The following is a 24,893-nucleotide window of genomic DNA, read 5'->3' as shown; positions in this document are numbered from 1 at the left end:
TAGGGTATATTTGGAATCTCAGCAGGGTTGCTGAAGCCCATAGCATGGGTCTCTAGGGTGGTTTATATATTACCAATCATGTTCATAAGCCACTTTTGAAAAAAAAAATTTTTTTTAAGAGCACACAGTGGGGGTGGGTCTTGGCTGAACTTGTTTCCCCAACTGTAAAATGATATATACCTGATAGGTTAGGAACTGAGGAGTTGGTGAATGTGAAAAGCTTGGCCTAATACCTGCCTCACAGTAGACATTCAGATAGCAGCTATAAACGTGTTCTTAAAAGAATTTCAGTGTTTTATTCTCATTTTGGCTCTAGGATAATTTTTAAATTATATCCCTCTGGTACACACATGTGACATCTTTATGTGTCAGAAGACAGTGGGAGAAGGAGAAAATCCCAAGCAGGCTCTATCCCCAGTATGGATCCTGACATGGGGCTCAATCTCATGATTCTGAGATCATGATCTGAGCCAAAATCAAGAGCTGAGTGCTTAGCCATCTGAGCCACCCAGACACCCTGTTCATAAGCCACGTAAGAGTTAGAATTTAGGGGCGCCTGGGTGGCTCGGTGGGTTAAGCCGCTGCCTTCGGCTCAGGTCATGATCCCAGTATCCTGGGATTGAGTCCCACATCAGGCTCCTTGCTCAGTGGGAGCCTGCTTCTCTCTCTGCCTCTCTCTGCCACTTCACCTGCTTGTGCACACACACACTCTCTCTCTCTCTGACAAATAAATAAATAAAATCTTTTTTTTTTTTTTAAAGATTTTATTTATTTATCTGACAGAGATCACAAGTAGGCAGAGAGGTAGGCAGAGAGAGAGGAAGGGAAGCACGCTCCCCGCCAAGCAGAGAGCCTGATGCGGGGCTCGATCCCAGGACCCTGAGATCATGACCTGAGCCGAAGGCAGTGGCTTAACCCACTTAGCCACCCAGGCACCCCAATAAATAAAATCTTGGGAAAAAAAAAAAAAGTTAGAATTTAGGTACTGAGGTGGAAACATGGTTAAGTTCAAAAAAGATATCAAAGCTTAGGTCTTATGCAGAATTAATCTGTGACTTTATTTTTAAAATTTTATTTATTTGAGATAGAATGAGAGTGAGCACGAGAAGGGGGAGGGTCAGAGGGAGAAGCAGACTCTCCGCTGAACAGGGAGCGCAATGTGGGACTCCAGGATCATGACCCAAGCTAAAGGCAGTCACCCAACTGAGCCACCCAGGTGCCCTAATCTATGACTTTAATTTATGAAGTTGATTTAATTGAATTCTGAACTCCACAACACTATACCTTACATTCCATTTCCTGGAGAGAAGACAGTTTTACTTTAAAAGTTGATCAACCTTTGGCCAATTCATCCTTGCTGAACTTGTTTCCCCAACTGTAAAATGATATATACCTGATAGGTTGTTTTAAGAACTGAGGAGCTGGTGAATGTGAAAAGCTTGGCCTAATACCTGTCTCAGAGTGGACACTCAGATAGCAGCTATCAATGTGTTCTTAAAAGAATTTCAGTGTTTTATTCTCATTTGGCTCTAGGATAATTCTTAAATTGTATCCCTCTGACATACACATACAATGTCTTTATGTGTTTATTACCTCATAGTAATTTATATTCAGATTTTTTAGGACATGAAAGATTTGTGACTGTTTCTTCCAGTGGGGCACTTAAAAGATGGTGAAAAGACCTTGGCCATCTCATTTCTTTATGTATTGAGAAAGAGCCTCCCCACTGATTAAATGTCATTCCTTTTAACCTCTAGGACCCTTGTGCTCTGCCATGTGAATGGTGGTTATGTAATAAATATTAAGTATAAACCCACTGAATTTAACTCTAGTTTGATGTCTTTAAATTACAATTTGGAGAACACTATACCCTCCTTGATACATATAAACTGGCTGTTGAGGATACTGGTAAGTACTTGGTTTTCCCATTTCATGGTCAACTTTTGTTCTAAATACAGCTGTATTTTAGAGAGAAAGAATACCATACATATATCTGCTCATGGAGTAAATCTGGGTGCCACTTAGAGTACAGACTGTCCCATGTCTTAGTTTGTTTCTAAGATCAAAGGTGACAAAATGTGAAACACCCTTTGTTCAACAATTCTTTGCTATCTTATTTAATAGGTAAATTCTTGTCAGCCTGCACATTTTATTTCCAGTATCATAAGAAACCTCTTGGTATAGGGTTTTTTGTTAAGATTATTAGAGAGAGAGAGAGAGAGAGAAAGCAGTGGGAATGGAATAAGGAGAGAGAATCCAAAGCCAACTCTGAGCTGAGCAAGGAGCTCAACGTGGGGCTTGATCCCACGACCACGAGATCATGACATGAGCTGAAACCCAAGAGCTGGACGCTTAACCAACTGAACCACCCAGGCACCCTTGGTGTATGATTCTTTTATTTCCTGACACACACACATAAATGGATCAAAAAATATGTTCACCTAGAAAAACTGACTTCAACCAGAAATGCAAAAACAGGTATCTGTGAGCTTAGATTTACTACAAGGTAGCATTGTCCACTTACATGCCCATGTTTCTAACCCAAGCTAAGAGGCTGGAAAAAGAAATCTGGAATAGTCCCAAGTTATTTGGGAAGGCAGAGTAGTGATGAAATGTAGATTTCTCAGAAATGGTTTTAAGTGGGGAGTCTCTGATCCTACCTGGATAGTGCTTTTCTGTGGGTTTCTCAGCATGAGTCCAAACCTCACAAAGCACCTTCAAAGACTGGGTTGCCCAGTGTCACAAGTATGGCAGTAGGTCCAACAGGCTGGATACAGGGGCCATGTAAATAATGGTAGAAGCAAATCAAGGACCAGATGCTGAGACATTGCCTGTGCCTCACAGCTGGAAGTAGTTGAACTCTAAGTAGTTTTCCGCTTCTTGGCAGATGGTCGTTCAAATACATCTCGTACCCCAGCTGCCTTCTGTTTAAAGAACTTTGTGTTCTGGGCACTCTCTTGGCCCCATGCTGAGTCAAAAGAGGTGGTGTCCTGATCCACAAGGTGAGTGTACTTGGTTCGACCAGAGCGCCCAAAGTTCTTGACCTGATCAAGGAAGGACAGATGATGAGTTATACCACCAAACATCAAGTCCTCAATACATTTCTCTCTCATGTTCTTAAGGTAACCCATACCTGCATGACTTTGGGAAGAATAGTTTTGTTGAAGTGATCCTCCAGGGTAGGTGCACTGAAATCTCTCTTGTATACTTCTTCATCCTCATCCTGTAAAAAGAGTCTTATCAATCTTGCGGTTTTCATTACCCATACATTCAAACCACTGATTTATTAATCTCTACAACAAAGGATACAAAGAATGAGGGTACTAAGCCTATTCAAGAGCTTACATCTAGTTGAGGATATGATACTCCTTTCTCTTTGTGTCTTTTTTTTCTTCCTAAATGTGGATGTTTCCTGAAGGTTGGCTATATTCTCTCTGCACCCAGTGTGTTCAGTCATATGATTTCAACTCTGTAGAAGCCTCTCAAATCTCATCCTGAATTTTATACTGCCCACTATATAGTTAGCTTGGCTATTCTGTTGGACTTCAGACTCACATTTAAAGTGAAAATCATTTCCCTAACCTTTTCAAATCGGCCTCTTTCTCATTTAACTTCTGTTAATAGGGCCACCATTTTCTCAATTACCCAGATTCAGAATTTATGTAAACTTTGTGCATAATGAATTGCCACTTACAAATTCGAATTCCCTGGGTTATTATAGTTTTTCTTAGAATCAACCTTACACACTGCCACTAGACTAATGTTTCTAAAACATACTTTCGTATCTCTGCCTTGCTCAAAAACTTCTGGTGATTCTGTTTTGTTAAATAAGGACAACTCCTCCTCTACAGTAGTCAAGGTCAAATGCCATAAAGCTACCTCTCCTTGACAATTCCCTTTACAGATGATGCTTTTTGCCTCCATTCCTAGTCCCTTCGCCTGGAATGTCTTCCTACATGAACTCAGAAAGGCTACACATCTTAAATGTGCCCTTCTTCATGTTCTCTCCATCTCCTACAAAGTAAAACATCTCCCTCTTCAGAAGTCCCACGGTATTTTCACTCATCCTTACGTCATAGTATAGTATATATATGGCCTTAGCCCCATTTTTAGGTTGTAACCCATCTGAGAGTAATAATTTTATATCCTATAGCAGTGTCAAACAGTAGTGCTCTTGGGGCTCCTGGTTGGCTCAGCTGGTAGACCATAACACTTTTTTTTTTTTTTTAAGAGAGGGAGGGGGAGAGAGTGAATAGGGAAGGAGAGGGAGAGAGAGAATCCCAAGCAGGATCCACACCCAGAGGACAGCCCAACATGGGACTTGATATCACAATGCTGAGATCATGACCTGAGCCAAAATCAAGAATTGAACACTCAAATGACTGAGCCACCCAGGTGCCCCTAGACTATGCAACTCTTAATTTCAGGGTTATGAGTTCAAGCCCCATGTTGGGCTCTGCATGGAGCCCACTTAAAAAATTAGAACCTGGGTACAGAAAGGCTTTAAAGGTAAGAGTTTTTGTGAGATTTACTTTTCTCCTCGTTGGAAGCTGAGTTCCTCATTTAATCTCAGAAGGTATTTTAACTTCACTGTCCTTATCTGGATGAGGAGAGTTAACTGAGTATGTGCACTAAAAGACTTTTACATAACTCTTTACTTATGTATCTTAGCTAGCAATGCACTGTTTCTCTCAGGAGCTTATTAAAGCTGCTCAAATGTGTAAGCAATGAAACTTTATGACTTTAAAGCAGTAAAGAAATAATTCAATCTCCAGTGACTCCAGTCTAGAAAACTACATGAGCCAGGACACTACATGATAAGCAAACATTTCTGGCTGAATAGACTGAAATTGATTTTGGAGGGGAGTAAGGAACCTTCCACTGAAGTTTAGATTTTACGGATATCTACAGTGAAAGGGCAGGAATCTAGCTGCAGTAGGGACTTTTAGGGTTTGACAGTACAGCATTTAAAAGAACGCGTCTGCTTTTTGATTTAAACTCACACTGCATCAGGTAATAATTTAACAAACCATATGCTATTACAGTAATATGTGCAATCAGTTCTCCGATTTTCTTTCTTGACATCTCTCCATTAACAAATTATCACTGGTATAATCTAAATAATTTGGAAGAAGTCTCATCACTTTATACAGGGTTAACAGATTGCTATTTTGACCTTGGTCTTCATATGAAGAACAATATCTTGATGGTATTACACATAATAGTTAGATAATAAACCCTTTTTTTGGTTAGTCAGGCTTAACCACTTTCTGTAAGCTCAGAATAAAGTGAATTAAATTTCTGCCTCCCAAATATTTGCATGAGCAGAATTTCTTAACTTGGCTATGAAGAGTGACCTCTAATTAATTTTAGGGATGTAAACAGTCCTTGTCAATTTAATTCACTATCTCTCTTTTTAGTTCCTCAATTCTTCGGTTATACCATTTCCTCCTGAGAGCTGGGGCCAAAAGAGAGAACAGTTGCTGCTACTTCTAAAATCCTGTTGCCAGTGCTTTTTCCTACTGGGTTTATAGTCTTCAGAGGCAAAAAGCAAATAAGAAAACTGATCATTGGCAAGTAGAAGTAACATCTCAAGACAGTTTATTCTTGGGGGGAGAAAAGAACTCATAAGTAGTAGTAAGTTATTTCTACAGTCCAAACATCCCACTCCCTTTTCACTTACCATGAAGAAGGCACCCCGGTGATAATACTTTTGTAAGAACTTATATTTGCCCTTAACAGCTTTATTGGTAATGACTTTGCCATTTGCCCGAAGCTCAGCTCGTCTCTCTTCCTCAGTCAGGTTTCGCATTCGTTCAATTTCCGCCTTCTCCTTCTCAAGCCTGTACAGAGAACAAAACTATTTATTAGTATCATTCCTGCTTCAGAGACACTCAAATTATCTGAACACAATGGAGTCTCATCTCCTTTTAAGCATTATTCACTCTCTTTAATTCTACCTATTGCCTGTTAGGAATTAAGATCAGGAGCCCAGGGGTGCCTGGGTGGCTCAATGGGTTAAAGCCTCTGCCTTCGGCTCAGGTCATGATCCCAGGATCCTGGGATCAAGCCCCGCATGGCATCGGGCTCTCTGCTCAGTGGGGAGCCTGCTTCCTCCTCTCTCTCTGCCTGCTTCTTTGCTTACTTGTGATCTCTCTCTCTGTCAAATAAATAAATAAAATCTTTAAAAAAAAAAAAAAAAAAAAGATCAGGAGCCCAACAAATAAAAAAGTGGTCTTCATTATTGCAAACGGCCAAAAGTTCATTCTAGCCTTTATAAGGTTCAGACATACTATTATGCTTGATTTTCCAATATTAGTAACTCCCCTTCCCTAAAAAGCCTATTTGGCTTTAAAAAAAATCAAAATTAAACATAACTTTGTTCACATTTTATTGGTATTTTTTAAAAAAGTAATTGTATATGTGCTTAGTATCACAAACCAAGGGTTACCATCATTAATTAGACTGCAATGACAAACCCTTTTTGGGGTGGGGGTGTCATAGATCCCCTTTCTCCAGAAAAACACAAATACATGTAATTTTGTATACAATTTTAAAGGGTACATGGACTCCTTGAAACCCAGGATTAAAAATCTTAGAAATTGCAGGCTGAGAACAGCGTTTTCTATTGATGGTTTCCCTTTGTAATCTGGGATTACCCTCTCCTAGTAATTTTCAAGAATGGGTGATGCAGCTCAGAACTGATTCTGCTCTAACAATAGTGACTGTGCCTAATTATTTGAAGGGCCACAAATTCTTCACCTCAGAGTATGCAAGCCCCTTTGGCAGAAATGACATATGAACCTTAAAAGACCTTGCCAGTTTCCACTTTTGCCCTCTTGGAATACTGTCATGAGACTATTAATTAGAAAGCCAATCTAGCCCAATGAAGAAGTAAGGCAGTTTAGCATTAACTACTGGACATGTGAATGAAGTGATTTTTGGACACTCTAGCCCAGCCAATCCTCCAGCTGGATGCAACTGCATGGGAGAACCCAAGTGAAACCAGCAGAGGAACTGCTTAGCCAACTTGAAAACTGTGAGGAATAATCAATTGTTCCAAGTGACCAAATTTTGGATTGGGTTTTTATGCAAGAATAGATAACTGATTAATAATGCATAATGTCTGTGTGTCTACTAGAAAACTACAGGGAGTATCAGCTGATACTCTATCACAGAGAAATACTGACCAAGTGTTTCTTTTCCATGATTTCACTGTAATAAGGCACATTCCAATTATGGAAAACTCACTCAATTGCAGGAACCATAAAAAAAGCTGGAATGGAACTCACAGTCTGTGTTGAGCCTCAGATGTACCCCACCAGGAACCCATCCCATTACTGATATTAAACTCTAGGTCCATCTTATTACTCACGCTTCTCGATCTTCTCTGTCCCTCTTGATTCTCTTTAGCTCCCGAACTTTCCATGCCTCATATTCTTCCTCATCATTTTCATCATCAGTATTGAGAGCATCCAGTGCAGCCAGGGACCGCTTGTTCTCCTCCAGCTCTTTCTTGGTCTCCTCTTCTACAATCTAGGTAAGGAGAACAGTTCACCTATTGGATTTCCTTATTTTCCTCAGACAAGCCTAAGTAACTCTGCCTCGTGTGCAATCGCCACAGCCACTCCCAGTACCTTGAGTGTGTACTTTCGCCTCTCCTCAGCCATACGTTTTGCTTCCTGCTCCAGCTCCTTCTGTTTCAATGCTTCAGCCTCACGTTCTTGAACCGTTACTCGGTCCTTCCTGTAGCACAAGAGTCCTGTTAATTGCCCAAAGCCCTTAGAGTGGAGCTCTTTATCCTCTTAACTCAAGTGCCATCCAAATCAGACAACGCCCAACAATCGCTGGCTCTATTTTTTCGCAAAGAGTCAAAATTGGGAGTCACCCCAGGTATTCAGAGCATTAAAACTCCATTCATCTTTGAGAACTGCCTGAATAGCAAGAAACTGCTGGACTGTAAGTAGTAGGATTTCTCGTCATTAGGAAAGGATTAGTAATTCTCTCTTCAACTTTCATTTTGTCCTTTATAGGACCATGGGCAGATTATGTGCTCTTTAACTGGAAAGGGAGATGTGAAAACAAACTCAGACTCTCTGTTAACACCAAGATATTCCACAGCAAATATTCTGCACAGGTAGGGAACTGGGCAGAGGACTTTCACTCAGTGCTGATACTTCAGAAGAGCATGAGATAGAAAAAAGGCTTCTATCCTGAGACCTGGAAAGCAGTAACTATGTGGATTCAGGTCTGGTTTGTGAGATACTTACTTTCGAATGAAGACAGGTTTAAGGCGAGGCTCCATCTCATCTTCACTGTCTGTGTATTCTTCATACTCAGATTCTGATTCTGACTCCTCCCCAGAACGTCCCTCATCTTCCACCTCCATGACTTCCATCTCTTCATTTTTTCTCTCCTGTGCTCGCTGACGCATCATGCCACGGCGCCGCTCTATTTCCTGTCAAGTCACGGGTCCAAGTCAGTCAACCCAATGACCTATGTTCTAAGGCAGCTTTTTATTTTCCCTTCATCGCATTTAACAAATTCTGATAGGAGTAAATACAATTTACATCATTTTATTTTCAATTCTATCTCCAACAAATAGGGAACCTTAGATCAGAGTTCTGCCAAAAGCAGCAAGCTTATTGCCTTTGGGAGCTCAACAAAGGAGAACAGCTGCCCAACTTTTTCTTGGACCTAGAAAGAACTTCCATTTTCCCTTTTTATACCTCATCATCAATTTCTTCTTCTTCTTCTTCACTGCTATCTTCTCGTTCCATGCGCCATGCATCTCCTTCCACTTCTGAGTCACTTTCCCCTACCACTTCAGGTTCCACTATTTTCCGATGTCGAGCCAATCTGAAAAACAGCATCTTCAAGTGTAACACCAGTGTCACAAAATGATAGAGCATCAACCACATTTCCTTAGTCATAGAGCACCTACAGGTTATGTTTGCTTTTATTAATACTGAAGTCTGAGGTGCAGATAAAAGAAAACAATTCAAAGTGTCAGAGCAAATAGTCAAGCTGGACCTAAAACCTTAAATGTAAGCTGAGGCATCATGAGGCACTGCAACAAACATATAGGTGCACTGGGATGGTTTTATAGCTCCAAGTAGTTCAGTTTCAACATTAGATCACACTGGGTTTCTTTTCGGCTGGCATCATTATGTTTGTGAAACTGAATTTTTGGGGGCTGTATGAAAAGCAACTACTGCATGCAGATAAATATGGAACAAGAAATGAATGACAGTGCCAATCTGATTCCAAGGTCTGAGAAGTAGTTAGTGTTCCAGAGGCACACAAACCCCACTAATAAGTAATTACAGTTATGTAAGAACAAAATAAAAGTGTTTTTTCTTTTATGTGTATTATATTTTTCAAATGGCTTTAAATGTTAGGACATGACTATTTACTGAATTATTTGGATCTAACTACTTAATAAAATAAACAGAACTGTGTAGGTCTAGGAGCTCCCTGAGAAAATTCCTGAGACAATATGAACTGTAAAGTTTGGGATCTCTGGTCTACTTTGTAAGGTAATGTCTCAATCAGCACACAACATATGGAATCCTTCATTGGAGGTTCCCTTTACTACCTGAGGCCATTCATTCATCAGGCCTTTTTTCCTACTTTATTGGTGTCATTCCCCTCATTAGTCTTTAGGAGAAGTGAGTGAATTAAGTCAGCTTCTCAAATTTTAAGAAGTCCTCTGCCCCTCAACAATCAACTAATGGTTTGTGTTTTCTATTCCCTTAGTGAGTTAATTAGGGTTTTTGGACCAGAGGTAACCTGCTGTTTACTGGCAGCTACTTGCTTGAATACTTTTTCTTTTTTTTTTTTTTAAAGATTTTATTTATTTATTTGACAGAGAGAAATCACAAGTAGATGGAGAGGCAGGCAGAGAGAGAGAGGGAAGCAGGCTCCCTGCTGAGCAGAGAGCCCGATGTGGGACTCGATCCCAGGACCCTGAGATCATGACCTGAGCTGAAGGCAGTGGCTTAACCCACTGAGCCACCCAGGCGCCTTTGCTTGAATACTTTTGATCATGTTATTTTCCTGATCCCTTTGTGCCTCAGTTTCCTCATTTGTAAATTGGGATAATATATACCTCATAAGGTTATTGGGTAGATTATATAAGAATTAGTAAATGTACTTGGAACAGAGACTGGCACATAATGAGTATTGTGCAAATATTAGCTATTCTTGCTCTTGTTGTTAAGAACTAACCTGTGGGGGTTTAGGTCCAAGGAAACCTAACACTAGTCATTACCTCTCCTCCACATCTTCACTAATACGGTTCTGCAAACGCCGCAGTCGAGGGTCACTGGATGAATCCTCCTCCTGTTCCTCAGGCTCTGCTTCTTGTTCTTTGGCTTTCTTAATGAACTGAAATTCTTCATCCTCCTCATCTGAGGACTCCATAGGGGCATAGTCTGGCCTCTTTCCCGACACATAGCGTTTTACCTTCACTTTCTCCATCGAAATCTCACCTGGGTGATAAAGATAACTTATTGTTTCAGTAGCCTCTTTCCCAATATCTTTCAACCTCTGCCTTTGCAGGCAGAGCCCTATTCCTGGTAAACAAGAGTTCAAGCAGAAGAAGAGAGCCACTATCCAAGCATCTATTCGTTCATCTATTGGGGTTTCCAGATAAGACGAAGTCATAGAAAAACATTCTTGTGAATACCAACACTAATGATAAAGAAGGTGAGCCTGAATACAATGAAGTGGAGCAAGACAGGCAGTGAAACAACAGAAAAAATTCCCCCCAGACAGGCAGACTATACCCATCACAAATTCATGCTATTCCACCTCAACTATATCCTTAAGGGAATTATTTGTAACAGTGCCCAGCACACAAGGGTGACTTAGATGGGAACAGAAAATTAAAATGTTGCTCAATCCCTCTTTTAGTTCCTCTGGAATTTTCTATGGCAGCCTTTATATCACCATATAACTCAAGGTTTTAATCTTATCTATTTCTACCTTTTCTTTTAGCTTATGTCCTATCAAACCTCCAAGATTACACCTCTCTCTCTTTTTAAAGATTTTATTTATTTCTTTGAGAGAACGAGCAGGTGAGAGATAAAGAAAGAGAGAGAGAGAGTGTTACAAGAAGGAGGAGGGGCAGAGAGAGAAGCAGGCTCACAGGTGAGGACCCTGGGATCATGACTTGAGCCGAAGGCTGCCGCTTAACCAACTGAGCCACCCAGGGGCCCCAAGATAACATCTTGTTTACAAATAGTAACAATTCCTGTGAATAAAGTGAAAACTAACCAAAACATTTTATAAGATGAATATAGTTTATTTTTTTTATTTAAAAAAATTTTTTTAAAAAAGATTTTGTCTATTTATTTATTTGACAGACAGAGATCACAAGTAGGCAGAGAGGCAGGCAGAGAGAGAGGAGGAAGTAGGCTCCCCGCTGAGCAGAGAGCCCGATGCGGTGCTTGATCCCAGGACTGATCCAGGACTGATCCAGGACTGATCTAGGACCCTGGGATCATGACCTGAGCCGAAGGCAGAGGTTTTAACCCACTGAGCCACCTAGGCGCCCCAGATGAATATAGTTTTGATAACCACATTGGACAGTTCAAAGGAAAACTTTACATGAATTTCTCTTAATAAACATACATTAAAAAGTACTAAATAACATAATAGCAAATTTATTCCAGCAATGTAAAAGTAAACAAAAAAAATTCTAAGCCATCATGACCTCAAAGGATTTAGCTCAGGACCACAAGGATGGCTTAAGCTTAGAAATTTAATGGGAAAAAACACAATATACTATTTAAAGTTTATATATTAAAAGTCACATAATCTTAACAATACAATAATCATTATGCTTAATGATAAAACATTAGAGATATTCCTTTAAAAACCAGTAAGCATCTTTATGTTGTCCCTAACACACCTTCTAGTCAATGTTTTATTATGGTTCTAATTAGGACAATAAGAAAAAGAAGAAAGGGGTGTCTGGGTGGCTCAGTCAATTAAGCATCTGCTTTTGGCTCAAGTCATGATCGCAGGGTCTGGGATCCAGCCCCGAGTCAGGCTCCCTCTCTTCAGGGAGTCCGCTTTTCTTTCCTTTTCCCCCTCCACTCCACTCATTTTGTTTCTCTCTCAAATAAATAAAATCTTAAAAAAAAAAAAAAGAAAAGAAAAAGATAGAAAGTAAGGATTAAAAAGGAAGAAGTAACTGTCAAAATTTGCAGACTATGATTATCTACGTAGAAAATACAAGATATTGTATCATCAGACAACATTATCTATGTAGAAAATACAAGAAAAAAACAAGCTAAAAAATGAATTCAGGGACAAAACTAATAAATTCTGGATATAAATAAGTGTACCTATGCATTAGCTACATAAATTAGAAAATAAAGTTTTAAAAATACTATTTACAATAGTAACTAATCTACAAGATACCAAAAATTAAATTCAACAAATGATGTACAGGCCTTTCAGAGGAAAAATATATAATTATATTGGAAGATACAAATGATCTAAATAAATGGAGAAATATATCATATTCAAGTATGAGAAGATGGCAGCTGTGCCCAAGTTAATCAATAAATGCATGACCTATAATTTTAATGCAATTCTGTTAGCAGTAGTCCCCAGGCTGATTCAAAAATCACATGGAAGAAAAGGAGGCCAAAAAGAACCAAGACAGTTCTGAAGAACCAGCTGAGGCTGAAGACTTTAACACACCTCAGCAAAGAAGATACAAAGATGGCAAATAAGCATATTTGCTTCAAATTATATGTTTTCAGGGAAATGCAAAATGAGATGCTACTGCACATGTATTAGAATAACCAAACTACAGAGCTCTCACAACACAACTGCTGGGGAGAATGTGGACTAACAAGAACTCTAATTTGTTACTGGTGGGAATGCAAAATGGCACAGCCACTTTGGAAGACAGTTTGGTGGTTTCTTATAAAACTAATCATACTCTTACCAAGTGATCCAGCAATTGCACTTCTTGGTATTTACCTACGTGTTGAAAACTAATGTCCACACAAAAACTTGCACACTGGTATTTATTTCAATTTTAGTATATGTGCTGCCGAAGCGAGCACTATTTCAGCTTTGTTCATATAACTGCCAAAACTTGGAAGAAACCAAGATGTCCCCTGCTAGGTGAATGAATGAACTACGGTATGTCTACATGATGGAATATTATTCAGTGCTAAACAGAAATGAGCTATCAAGCCGACATAGAGGACACTTACAGACATATTACTAAGTGAAAGCCAATTTGAAAAAGTAATACACTGTACAATTGCAAATACGTGACATTCTAGAAAAGGGAAAACTATGGAGACAGTAAAAAGACTGATGGTTGCCAAGAGTTGGGTTGGGGGAGTTGGGGGAGGGATGAATTGGCAGGGCACAGAGTATTCTCAGGGCAATGAAAATACTGTGTGTGATACTGTTGTAATGGATGTATGTCATTATACATTTGTCTAAATCCATAGAATACACAATGCCAAGAGTGAACCTTAATGTAATCTTTGAGTGATTACGATGTGTTAATATAGGTTCATCAAATGCAACACATGTATCACTCTGGTGGGGGATGCTGATAATGGAGGAGGCTATGTGGGGGCAGAGGATATATGGGAATTGTGAACCTAAAACTGATCTAAAAAAATAAAGTCTCAGGGCACCTGGGTGGCTCAGTTGATTAAGAGTCTACCTTCAGATTAGGTCATGATCTCAGGGTCCTGGGATCTAGCATCGGGCTTCCTGATCAGCAGGGAGTCAGCTTCTTCCCCCCAGCTCTTGCTCAAATAAATAAATTAAAATCTTGGGGCACCTGCGTGGCTCAGTCAGTTAAGCATCTGCCGTTGGCTTAAGTCATGATCCCAGGGTCCTGGGATCGAGCCCTGCATCAGACTCCCTGCTCAGTGGGCAGCCTGCTTCTCCCTCGGCTTGCTGCTTCCCCTGCTTATGCCCGCCCTCCCTCCCTCTGTCAAATGAATAAATAAAATCTTAAAAAACAAAAAAAACCCCAAAGCAGGGGAGAATGGATGGGCTAGTCAAACAATGGAACAGTAGGGGCAGTTGGTTAACCATAAGGTAAACAGTAAAATTAGATCTCTGACACCACACAACACACCCACAAAATTCCAGATGGATTAAAGACCCATGTGTGATAAACACATCTTAAACACTTACATCCCTACTGGATTATAGGCTCCTTAAATTAGATCTGTCTTGCACAGTTGTATATTCAATCCTGTTTCGTATACACAAATACTTAAGATGACAGAAAGTAATTATAATGTGAGTATCTATGATCTCAGTACAGGGAAAGATTTCTTACAAAATATACAAAACAACACAAGCTATTAAAGATAAAATTGATAAATCTGGTAACACTAAAATTAAAAATGCCTATGAAACAAAAGTGCCTATTAAACAGAATTTAACTCCAAATTAAAGTGAAAAGACAAGTAAAAAAAAAACCAAGACAAAATAGGAAAAAGGTATGACAGATTTAGGATGAAGAAAAACTAAGTATAAAATGGGCAAATGACAAAAACAGGTAATTCAGAGAAGAGAAAAATTAGATAGCTGATAAATGCATGAAAATTCTTGTATCACTAATAATCAGGGAAATGCAAATAAAATTGAGATATTTCGTAATTAGATTGGGCAAAATCTAATACAACCCAAGTATGCAGATGAATATATGGCAAAATACAAACTCTCAATGCTCTCACAATGCATTGTGGAGAGCAAGTGGAAATAGCTATTTAGGTTGATGATGAACTTTTAGGAGTCTACCCCAGAGAAATTCTTACACAGTGCACTGAAGAGACATGTTTAAGAATGACAACTACAGTGTGTGTCTCGCTAGCTCAGTTGGTGGACCATGTGTCTCGATCTCGGGGTCTCGAGTTTGAGACCCAGGTCTGGGGTAAAGATTACTTTAAAAAAAAAAAAAAAAAAAGGACAACTATAGCACTGTTTATAATAGGAACCCCCCCCCCCCACAACAACTTACTGTTCTTTAGTAAGGAATAAACTGTGGTTTAATTATACAATGAAATTTGTAAGTAGTTAAAATGAATGAATTAGCTCTGTATGTATAAAAGGATACCAAAAGCCACTTTGAATTTAAGGATAAAGTTAAGTTGCACAAGAATAGGTACAGTATATTAAAAAAAAAACAACCCTCAATTATTTTCCAAATTCCTTCCTGTAAAAGGGACTCTTTAGTCTACCCCTTTCCCCCCAAACATGTAATGTTCCTTCTTCTATCTGCACTGGAATCCTACTCATCCTGTAAGGATCAATTTTAATGCCCCCTTCTTCAAGATGCTTTCCTTGATTACCTCAGTTTGAAGAGATTACTCCTTCTCTACCCTTCCACATCATTTGATTTATATCACCTGTGTAACAGGAATCGCACATTGCTTAGAATGTGCCTCTTTTTGCATGTCTTACATCTACTACCATATGAGTTCCTTAAGGTTAAGGGCATTGCCTCACACACGTGTGTATTCAACTTAATAATCACAGAGTTGGTTGAAAGGAATAATAAGTTTAATAAGACATGGTTCCTGTCTCAAGGACGTTATGAACTTAGGATGCAGTAGAGGGAAACAGATACACAAAATAATGATGAGAGTTATAAAAGCAGCACAACCGTACCTCTAGGATAACAAGAGGGACTGTATCCCGCACAATGCCCTGCAAAAGCAGGCATTCACTATATTTATTAGTCTAATTTATCGGTGGAGGCCAAGGGAAGAGGGATGCTTGCTGTGAGGACAGACGGGCGATAGGAACAAGATGAGATGTAAGTGGGTCCCCTCCCCGCCCCCTCAGGCAACGCGATCGGGTGCGAGTTTGATGGTTCAAGTCGAAGAAATTAGGGGTCAGGGTCATAAGGGTGGGAGGATTGAGGTGGTCTGCTGGGGTAGGTTTGGAATATGCTGGCGAAGGAAGAGGTAAGATCCGACTGGAAAACGGCTCAGCACCGTACCTTTTTCATTGCGAACCGGGACGGCTCCAGCCGTAGACTGAATGGGCGGTTGTTTCATGAGTGCGCTTGGGACCGACATGTTGATGGCAGCAGCGGTGACTCCCGAAACTTCAGTGATTCCAAACAGCGAACAGCAACAACGTCAACGAACAGGGGGAAAAACAACAACAACAACAGCAACAAAAACACTCCTTCTCCTAGAGGTACCGGACACTGCTGCGCGACAGACAGAAACGCCACTTACGGCTGAGCTAGAGAAACCGGAAACTTGGGACCAGAGGATTCTGGGATTGTGGGCGGTGAGTCTATTACTGCGCATGTTCTTATACCGCTCTGGCATCTTAAGTCCTGAAGTGTTGGGACGTCGCTTCTGGCGGGAAATTGCTGCCTATTGGGCTTTGCTGTTAAAAATCCTGTGGCGAGGCAGTTCCGAATTACGGGTATCTTTTGTTAGCTTGGTTTGAACTCGAGGAACCTGGGCTAGTGATGAATAAGGAATTGAGCAGATAGTAAAGGGCAGTTGTCCCGACTTCTGAAAACTCAGCATTGGAGTTTAATGAGAATAGAAGCTCTGCCAGTAGCACCTGATAAGCTCAGTTGATGAGGCTGAGTGGGTTGTGGTAAGGTGTTTTTTCGACACGCGAGGGCAGCTGGTGGTGATTTAGGCCATTGGCATGGAAAAATCCCCCAAGGGGCCTGGAGCATTGCCTGAAGTCAGAAGAGTGTGCTTTTTGGCTTTCCAGTTTTTTCAGTTTCTCAAGACCGTCTGTTAAAACATTCCTGGCTAGACAGAGTTTGTATATAAGTACATGAGTAATTATTAAGTATTTACTGTGCTTAGCTCTCTAAGGAGTATGGAATATTGTTTGAAGGCTTGAATTTTATTTAGGAAGTCTTCTAAGGCTTGGTGACAGAAGCAATCACAGTTTCCTAGCTAGGATTGTGAAAATAATACTGGCTTACTGGAAGTCGGAACACATTTGACCATACAAAGGATTTCATAAGTGTGGTAGGGAGAGATGGGACAGCAGAGTTTTGAGTCCAGAAATAGCATGGTATATATATTAAACACGGAAATGCTTGATTTTATCACTAACTTTTGAGTCAAGGAGTGGTTAAATTTTGGCAGGAATCAGGTCGTGGAGAGCCCTGTTGTTACTGTTAATAGGATTAGTTCTCAAATTACTTCACTTGTATTGTAAAATTGGGTTTAGGCTGGGAGGGGAAATAAAATTGCGCAAGGTTTGAACAAAGAACTGTGGAGGACTGATGTAAACAACCAAGGAAACAGTTTTGGGCTAGAAAGAAAAGAATCTTTAAGATAGAGTAGGTATAAATTTGTAGTTTGACTTTTAAGAGCTCCAAAACCATGCTGTCCGGAGGGAGTAAATATGATGGGAAAAGTTGTTTTGACTCAGGGCAACTCCGAGAACGGGGGGAAAAGATTACTATGGCTGTGACTGTAAGACATACAGGCAGTAAAATCTTATTTGTTACTCTGTGATACAAAAATGATTTGATTATCACAACTTTTCCCCAGCCTTTGGGTCATCATTAGGATCTTAATTAACTCGTGGGCAGATGATGAGGTGAAATTTAAAACAGCTGAAGTTACCAGCTCTTGAAAAAAAATCGAAATGCTTCCCTTCCTAGGAACAAGGTAATATGGTAGCCATAGGGCATAATTTTCTTGTGGTGAGGCTATAAGGCATCCGGGGGCCCAGGTAAAGGCTGCCGGTTGATTTCGATTTTCTAGCCCGTCTATTCATTCGTACGGCATCTAAGTGCGTCTGAATCTTTTCCAGGCTCACATTGCAAGGCAAGGTGTTTTTTTCTCAGCAGAAGCGCCAGTGTTTTTTAAAGCGAGATACTGGCATCAGCAGCATCAAAAAATACCGGAATCTAAGGTAAAAATGTGTATTCGGTCCAATCGCATCTCTACAGAATTTCAGTTTGGGGTGACGCTGGTTAGCTTGACGCGAGCCCCTCCCCCTCCGGCCAGCTGGCGTCAGAGCGCGCCTGAGCTGCCAGCCAGGCCCCGCCCTAGCCCCCTGCTCCTCCCCTTGGCCCTCCCCGCGCCTCCCGCCGCAATCTTGGCGGGAAGACGCCAGCTGCTAAGCCGCGGCAAGATGTCGGGGTCGCGCGCGGGCAGTGAGGTGAAGGTGGGCTCCAGACAGCGACTCCAGATGAAGGTGAGAGCCGACTTGTTGCTTTCGGGTGTACTCCTTCCTCAGTGTTTACTGAGGGATTGCCCGGAGCAGGCCCGAGAGGGCACGAAGACTTGGCCCTCACCACCTCCACACTGCGGAACTAGTTCCCGCTCCTTGGGGCATCTCTCAGCGTAACCGGTTTTTCGCGGACGTTGTTTCAAAAGATAATCGGGGATCCCGGCCGTTTTCCTCTGTGGAAACTTCAGCGTTGGGGAAGGTTCTTATCAATAAGCCCGAAAGTAGGGGCAGAACGGGATCAGGGACTCTGCATCTGCCTTTAGGGCAGTTTCTGTTGTCTTCCGACTCTAGAGACCATTCCAGTTACTCCGAAGGTGACAGTTGGGGTAGTCTCAGTTACCAATGTAGTCATTATTACTATGTTATTATTGGTTAGCAGAGTTCTGGGTAAAAAATACACCCAGTATAATAAATACTTCAATTCAGGTTAATGAGTTAAGTATCTAGATTTTGGTGGGGGAAAAAGTTTGTTTACAGGCTATCACTTTGGATTTATGTTTTTGTTCTGAAATAGGAATTAGATTTATTTATACAGGCCTGTAAGAGGAGGCATAGGACCTGGAATTCTAATGCTCTCTTTTCTTTTTTTGGCCTGAATAGGTGAATGAGTATAAAGAAAATCAAAACATCACTTGTGTATCTCTGAGACCAGTACAGACTGCAGTTTTAGGAAAAACACCTAAGGTGTATCTTGTTCCCTTTTCACTTAGTAATTACAAGCCAGGCCAATTTAAGCCCCCTAAGTCTCTATTGGATAAGGATTTTAACAATGAAGTTGCATGTAAGAAGACTGAAATAAGGAAAACTTGCAAAAGGATTTTAACTCCAAGGATGGAAGGCACATCTTCCAAGGCAGAATCCACTCTGCAAAAATCATCCTTAGATGTTTATACTGAAAGTAACAAGCGACAATACAATAGCACTTCGGATACAGTGATTGTCAGTGTTGATATGGAAAGCAGTCACGATCTAGACAGTGATGAAGATACCACACCAGGCTTGGTAAGAATTTAATTACTAGCTTATTCAAATTTTTCTTATTTTAAAGTTTGAAATTCTGATAAGCTAAGGTTATCTAGGGTTCATGTATGTTTAATTGAAATTTTATTTTTTAAATGTTGAACACACAACTTCCTTGGTTAATTTTGCTCTTGGTTTTGATTTGTCAGGGAGAGGATTGACTTAATCTTTTTTTTTTTTTTTTTTAAGATTTTATTTGTTTATTTGACAAATAGAGAGTGTACAAGTAGGGGGAGCAACAGGGAGAGGGAGAAGCAGGCCCCCTCCTCAGTAGGGAGCCTGATGTGGGTCTTGATTTCAGGATCCTGGGATCATGACCTAGGCTGAAGGCAGATGCTTAACCCACTGAGCCACCCAGGCACTCCTAATCTTCATTCTGTTTCCCTTTTTTTCCTCTCAGTTTCTTGTGGATATTTTTTTTTCAAGATTTTATTTATTTATTTGACAGAAAGAGATCACAAGTAGACAGAGAGGCACGCGGAGATGGGGAAGCAGGCTCCCTGCCGAGCAGAGAGCCTGAGATCATGACCTGAGTGGAAGGCAGAGACTTAATCCACTGAGCCACCCAGGTGCCCCTCTTATGGATATTTTTGAATTTACATATACTTTATGGTGTCTTGCTCACCTTTACATATTTATGCACAATGTGCTGGAAGAAGTGAGACATACAGCATTTGAGTGACCCTTGATATGAAGGTAGGAAAATCATCATTAATTGCTTATGATAGCTGAATAATAGTTCCTCTAAATACAAAGAGGAGAAATATGGAGTAGAGAAGATACATGAGGAACACTTGTTAGTTTTATTGAAGATAATAGTTTGAATCAATTTAAGGAATTAAGCGTCTAATTTTTGGATTTCTGTTGCTTACCAGGAATGTTATACTTCATTTAAAGTGACAGATTTTTGTGCAAGATAAGATAAAACCATACCACATGTCAAAATGGAGCAGAAAATGATGATAGGGGAAAGGAAGATAGGATAATTCTGGTGGTGTTCTTTTGAAATAGGAATTCAATTTATGCTTTACTGTCTCAGGTAAGAACTAGGACTGCTGGTTGGACAGTATAGGTCAGTCATTACTGCATTTACTGGGGTTGAAAGCCTAAGTTTTAGATGTGGCTACTTCTAAGAAACCTTGTGTTTTTAAGTATATCGCTCTGTAGTGAGGAGATTGAATAAGATCAGCGCTTCTCAGACTCCAGCCTGTATCAGAATTTCCTGGAGGGTTTTTATTTTTTTATTTTATTTTTTTAAAATTTAATTTTATTTTTTTCCCAGTGTTCCAAAATTCATTGTTTATGCACCACATCCAGTGCTCCGTGCAGTAAGTGCCCTCCATAATACCCACCACCAGACTCACCCAATCCCCTACCTGCTCCCCTCCAAAACCCTCGGTTTGTTTCTCAAGAGTCCACAGTATCTCATGGCTTGTCTCCCCCTCCTGGAGGGTTTTTAAAACTTCATTGCAGGACTCTACCACTAGAGATTCTGATTCAGAAGTTTTGGAGTGGGGTAAAGAATTGGCATGTCCAAAAAAAAAAAAAAGAATTGGCATGTCCAACATAGTTTCCTAGAGATGCTGGTGTTGTTGGTCTGGAATGTCATTTTGAGAACCACTGGATTAGATTATCTGTTTGGCCTCTTCGACTATATGATTCTGAGTATATGAGGCTAGTGTGAATAGATTTTATTTTTTAAGGTTTATTTAAAAAATTTTTAAATTTTTTTTTTTAATTTCCATTACAGTCAACATACAATGTTACATTAGTTTTAGGTGTACCATATAGTGATTCAGCAATTCTGTACACTACTCAGTGTTCATCATGGTAAGTGTACTCTAAATCCCCTTCCCTTCACCTATTTCACCCATCCCCCTACCCACCTCTTCTCAGGCAGCCATCTGTTTTCTATAGTTAAGAATCTGTTTCTTGGGTTTTTTTCTCTCTCTTTTTTCCCTTTGCTTATTTGTTTTGTTTCTTAAATTCCATATATGAGTGAAATCATATGGTACTTACCTTTATTTGACTGATTATACTTAGTCTTAGATTCTCAAGCTCCATCCATGTTGTTGCAAATGGTAAGATTTCATTCTTTATCATGGCTGGATAATATTCCGTTGTATATATGGATACACACACACACTCTGCACCTTTTTTTTCCTTCAAGATTTTTATTATCTTTAAGTAATTTCTATACCCAGTGTGGGGCTCAAACTTAAAACCACAAAGTCAAGAGACACATACTATACTAACTGAGCCGTCCAGTCACTCCCCAGATCTTCTCTGTCCTTTCATATATTGATATTTTAGTTTGATCTAAGGAAGCACAGTCAGAAGTTAGAACATTAGGAATTAAAGTAGTGAAATTAATCAAGCAGAGTCATACATGCCCAGCATATATTTAAATTGAAGGTTTTAAGCTGAAGGTTCTAGCATCTTTTTTTTTTAATTAAGATTTTATTTATTTATTTGTCAGAGAGAGAGAGAGGGCACAAGCAGGGGTAGTGGCAGACAGAGGGAGAAGCAGACTCCTTGCTGAGCAAAGAGCCAGATGCAGGACTTGATTCTAGGACCCTAGGATCATGACCTCAGGGAAGACAGATGCTTCACTGACTGAGCCAGCCAGGTATCCCAAGGTCTAACATCTTTATGGGACATTTTATCCTTTTTCTTTTCATTAGTTATCTTTTTGGAGCAAAATGACTAAGGTACCACGCTTTAGAAACTATATATATATTTTTAAAAGATTTTATTTATGTATTTGACATAGAGATCACAAGTAGGCAGAGAGGCAGGCAGAGAGAGGCAGGCAGCAGAGAGCCTGACGCGGGGCTCGATTCCCGGACCCTGAGATCATGACCTGAGCCGAAGGCAGAGGCCCAACCCACTGAGCCACCCAGGCACCCGAAACAATATTTTATTTATAAGCTTATTTCTTCCCTAAATGAGGGAAGACTTTTTCACATTATAGACAAGTGTCTTTGCCTGTAAGTCAAAAATTTTAGGGGCGCCTGGGTTGCTCAGGTGATTAAAGCATCTGACTCTTCGTTTCAGCTCAGGTCATGATATCTTGGAAGGGGAGATTGAGCCCAGCCTCTAGACTCTGTGCTCAGTGGGGAGATGCTTGAGATTCTCTCCTTCTGATCCTCCCCCTACTTGTACTCCCTCTCTAAAATGAATAAATAAATCTTAAAAAAAATCTACTTAAAATCTAAAAATCTACTTAAAAAAAAATCTACTGTATCTTTTGGGAAACTTGCTAAATTTTGTCTCCAAGCACGTAAAAAGAAAAGATTTTATTTATTTTTAACAGAGAGAGAGTGAGAGAGAGGGAGCACAAGCAGGGGGAGCTGCAGGCAGGCAGAGGGAGGGAGAGAAGCAGGCTTCTCGCCAAGCAAGGAGCCCAGTTGTGGGGTGTGATCTCAGGACCCTGGGATCATGACCTGAGCCAAAGGCAGAGGCTTAACCCACTGAGCCACCCAGGCACCCCTCACAGAGCATTTCTTAACAGTTTTAAATTTTGAGAACAGTTTGGGCTTACAGAAGAGTTGCAAAAATGGTAGAGAATTCTGATACTTCTTTCACTTGCTTCCTCTTGTGTTAATATCATACATAACTGTAGAATGCTTACCAAACTAAGAAATTAACCTTGCTACAAAAATATTAACTACAGTACAGAATTTATTAGGATTTCACCATTTTTTTTTAAACTAATGCCCTTACTCTGTTCCAGTATTTAGGATTGCACAGTGCATTTAATAGCCATGTTTGTGTAGTCTCCTCCAATCTGTGACAGTTCCTCAGTCGTTCATGACCTTGGCACTTCTGAAGAGTACTGAATAGTTATTTTGTGTAATGTTCCTCAATTTGGGTTTTTCTGCTACTTTCTCATAATTATATTAAGGTTTTGCATTTTTTGGGAGGAGTAGTACAGAAGTGAATGTACCCTCCTTGGCTAAGGTGGTCTTTGTCAGGATTCTCCAATGGAAACAATATTTTCCCCTTCGTAATTAGTAAATATTTTGAGGGAGATACTTTGAGATTATGCATATATCTAGTTTCTGTCATCAAGCATATATTTATTTTTTTAATTGAGATAAAATTCACATAACATAAAATTCGCTATTTAAAAGCATACAGTTCGGTAGTTTTTAGTTTATATACGAGATTGTAAAATCATCCCTGCTATCCAGTTTCAGAACACTTTTTTCACTATGAAAAGAAACCTGTACCCATTAGCAGTGACTACCAACTCCTTCACTTCCTTAACCCAGCCCTGGAAACCATAAATCTACTTTCTTTCTCTATAGATTTGCCTATTCCACACATTTCATATAATTGGAATCATATTATATGTAGCTTCTTGCATCTGTCTTTGACTTAGCATAATGTTTTCAGGGTTCGATCATGTTGTAGTATGTACTTGATTCCTTTTCATGTGGCTAATATTCCATTGTACGGTACTACCACATTTCGTTTATCCATTCATCAGTTGGTGAACATTTGGGTTGTTCCCACTTTTTTGCTGTTATTAATATTGCTGCCACAAACTTTTGCTTATGTGTTTTGCTGAACATATGTTTCCCATTATTTTGGGTATATACCCAGGTGTGAAATTGCTGGGTTATATGATCAACTGTGTTTAACTTATTGAGAAACTGTCAAATTGTTTACCAGACTGACTGCATCATTTTTACATACCAGTAGCAATGCATGAAGAATCTACTTCCTTTATACCTTCGCCAATACTTGTTATTTATCTTTCCTAAAAATTGAAAAAAGTTGATCGTAAAATACACAATATAAAATTTGGCACCTTAACCATTTTTAAAGGTACAGTGTAGTACTTTATGTTGTTTATTTATATTATTGTGAGACCAATCTCCAGAATCCCTTTCATCTTGAAAAACTGAAACTCTGTGCCATTAAATAACTTCCCATTTCCTTCCTCCTGCCATCCCCTGGCAGCTACCATTCTACTTTGTGTCTCTTTGAATTTGACTAGAATAGGTACCTCATAAAAGTGGAATCATGGTATTTGTCTTTTTGTGACTGGTTTATTTCATTTAACATAATGTCCTTAATTATTCATTTTTTTAATTAAAAATTTGGAGGGACATAGGGGCAGAGGGAGAGAGAGAAAGAATCTTCAGCAGGCTCCATGCTCAACATGGAGCCCGACCCAGTCTCAATCTCCTAACTCTAAGATCCTGAGCTGAAATCAAGAGTCAGATGCTTAAATGACTAAGCCACCCAGGCACCCCCCGCCCCAGTATTTTTTTTTTTTTTTAATTGAGTAAATTCTAGGGCCAATGAGCCAGCCAGGTGCTCCTTGTCTTTTTGATTATAACCATTTTAGTGGATGTGATGTGTCTCACTATGATTTTGATTTTTGTTTTTCTAATGATCAGTAATGTTGAGCATTTTTACATGTACTTACTGGCCATTTGTGTTTTGGAGAAATATCTCTTTGAGCCCTTTTGCCATTTGGAAAATTAAATTGTCACTTTGTTTTGAATTATAAGCATTCTTTATATATTCTGGACACTAGACCCTTATGAGATATATCACTTGGCAAGTATTTTCTCCCATTTTTTATACTTTATTTTCATGTTCTTGATAATGTCCTTTGACAT

The 24,893-nt window shown here is 39.8% G+C and overlaps 2 protein-coding genes across 3 annotated transcripts in view; one reads left to right on the top strand and one right to left on the bottom strand.

Annotated features, from left to right (window-relative positions):
- Window positions 1–2,379: 2,379 nt before the first annotated feature.
- MFAP1 (microfibril associated protein 1) lies at window positions 2,380–16,238 on the bottom strand. The gene is made up of 9 exons (XM_044229497.1): window positions 16,007–16,238; window positions 10,274–10,493; window positions 8,730–8,859; window positions 8,271–8,458; window positions 7,638–7,746; window positions 7,376–7,536; window positions 5,684–5,843; window positions 3,134–3,223; window positions 2,380–3,044 (listed from the first exon to the last, which is right to left on the bottom strand). The coding sequence occupies exons 1-9, from the start codon at window positions 16,083–16,085 to the stop codon at window positions 2,862–2,864; spliced, it is 1,320 nt and encodes a 439-aa protein (XP_044085432.1). The 5' UTR covers window positions 16,086–16,238; the 3' UTR covers window positions 2,380–2,861.
- Window positions 16,090–24,893, top strand: part of WDR76 (WD repeat domain 76) — a 64,277-nt gene continuing 55,473 nt past the window's right edge. The window contains exons 1-3 of one of the 2 annotated variants that reach the window (XM_044229495.1): window positions 16,090–16,446; window positions 17,812–17,913; window positions 18,835–19,236. In XM_044229495.1, coding sequence (XP_044085430.1) covers window positions 16,090–16,446; window positions 17,812–17,913; window positions 18,835–19,236 — 861 coding nt within the window. Of the gene's footprint in view, window positions 16,447–17,811; window positions 17,914–18,097; window positions 18,199–18,834; window positions 19,237–24,893 lie in introns of those variants that run through there. The other variant, XM_044229496.1, reaches the window with a different exon arrangement.

The sequence above is a fragment of the Neovison vison genome, chromosome 13, assembly GCF_020171115.1.
Source record: "Neovison vison isolate M4711 chromosome 13, ASM_NN_V1, whole genome shotgun sequence".
Lineage (NCBI taxonomy): Eukaryota > Metazoa > Chordata > Mammalia > Carnivora > Mustelidae > Neogale > Neogale vison.
The sequence above is the reverse complement of the archived record's forward strand: the minus strand, read 5'-3'. Positions and strand labels throughout refer to the sequence as shown.

Excerpts from the sequence above, each read along its gene's own strand:
- MFAP1 (XM_044229497.1), bottom strand. The coding sequence starts at position 16,085 with ATGTCGGTCCCAAGCGCACTCATGAAACAACCGCCCATTCAGTCTACG. Across the intron at positions 10,494-16,006 it reads CCCGGTTCGCAATGAAAAAG|GTGAGATTTCGATGGAGAAA; the intron begins GTACGGTGCTGA and ends TTTATCACCCAG. Across the intron at positions 3,045-3,133 it reads TTCTTCCCAAAGTCATGCAG|GTCAAGAACTTTGGGCGCTC; the intron begins GTATGGGTTACC and ends TTCCTTGATCAG.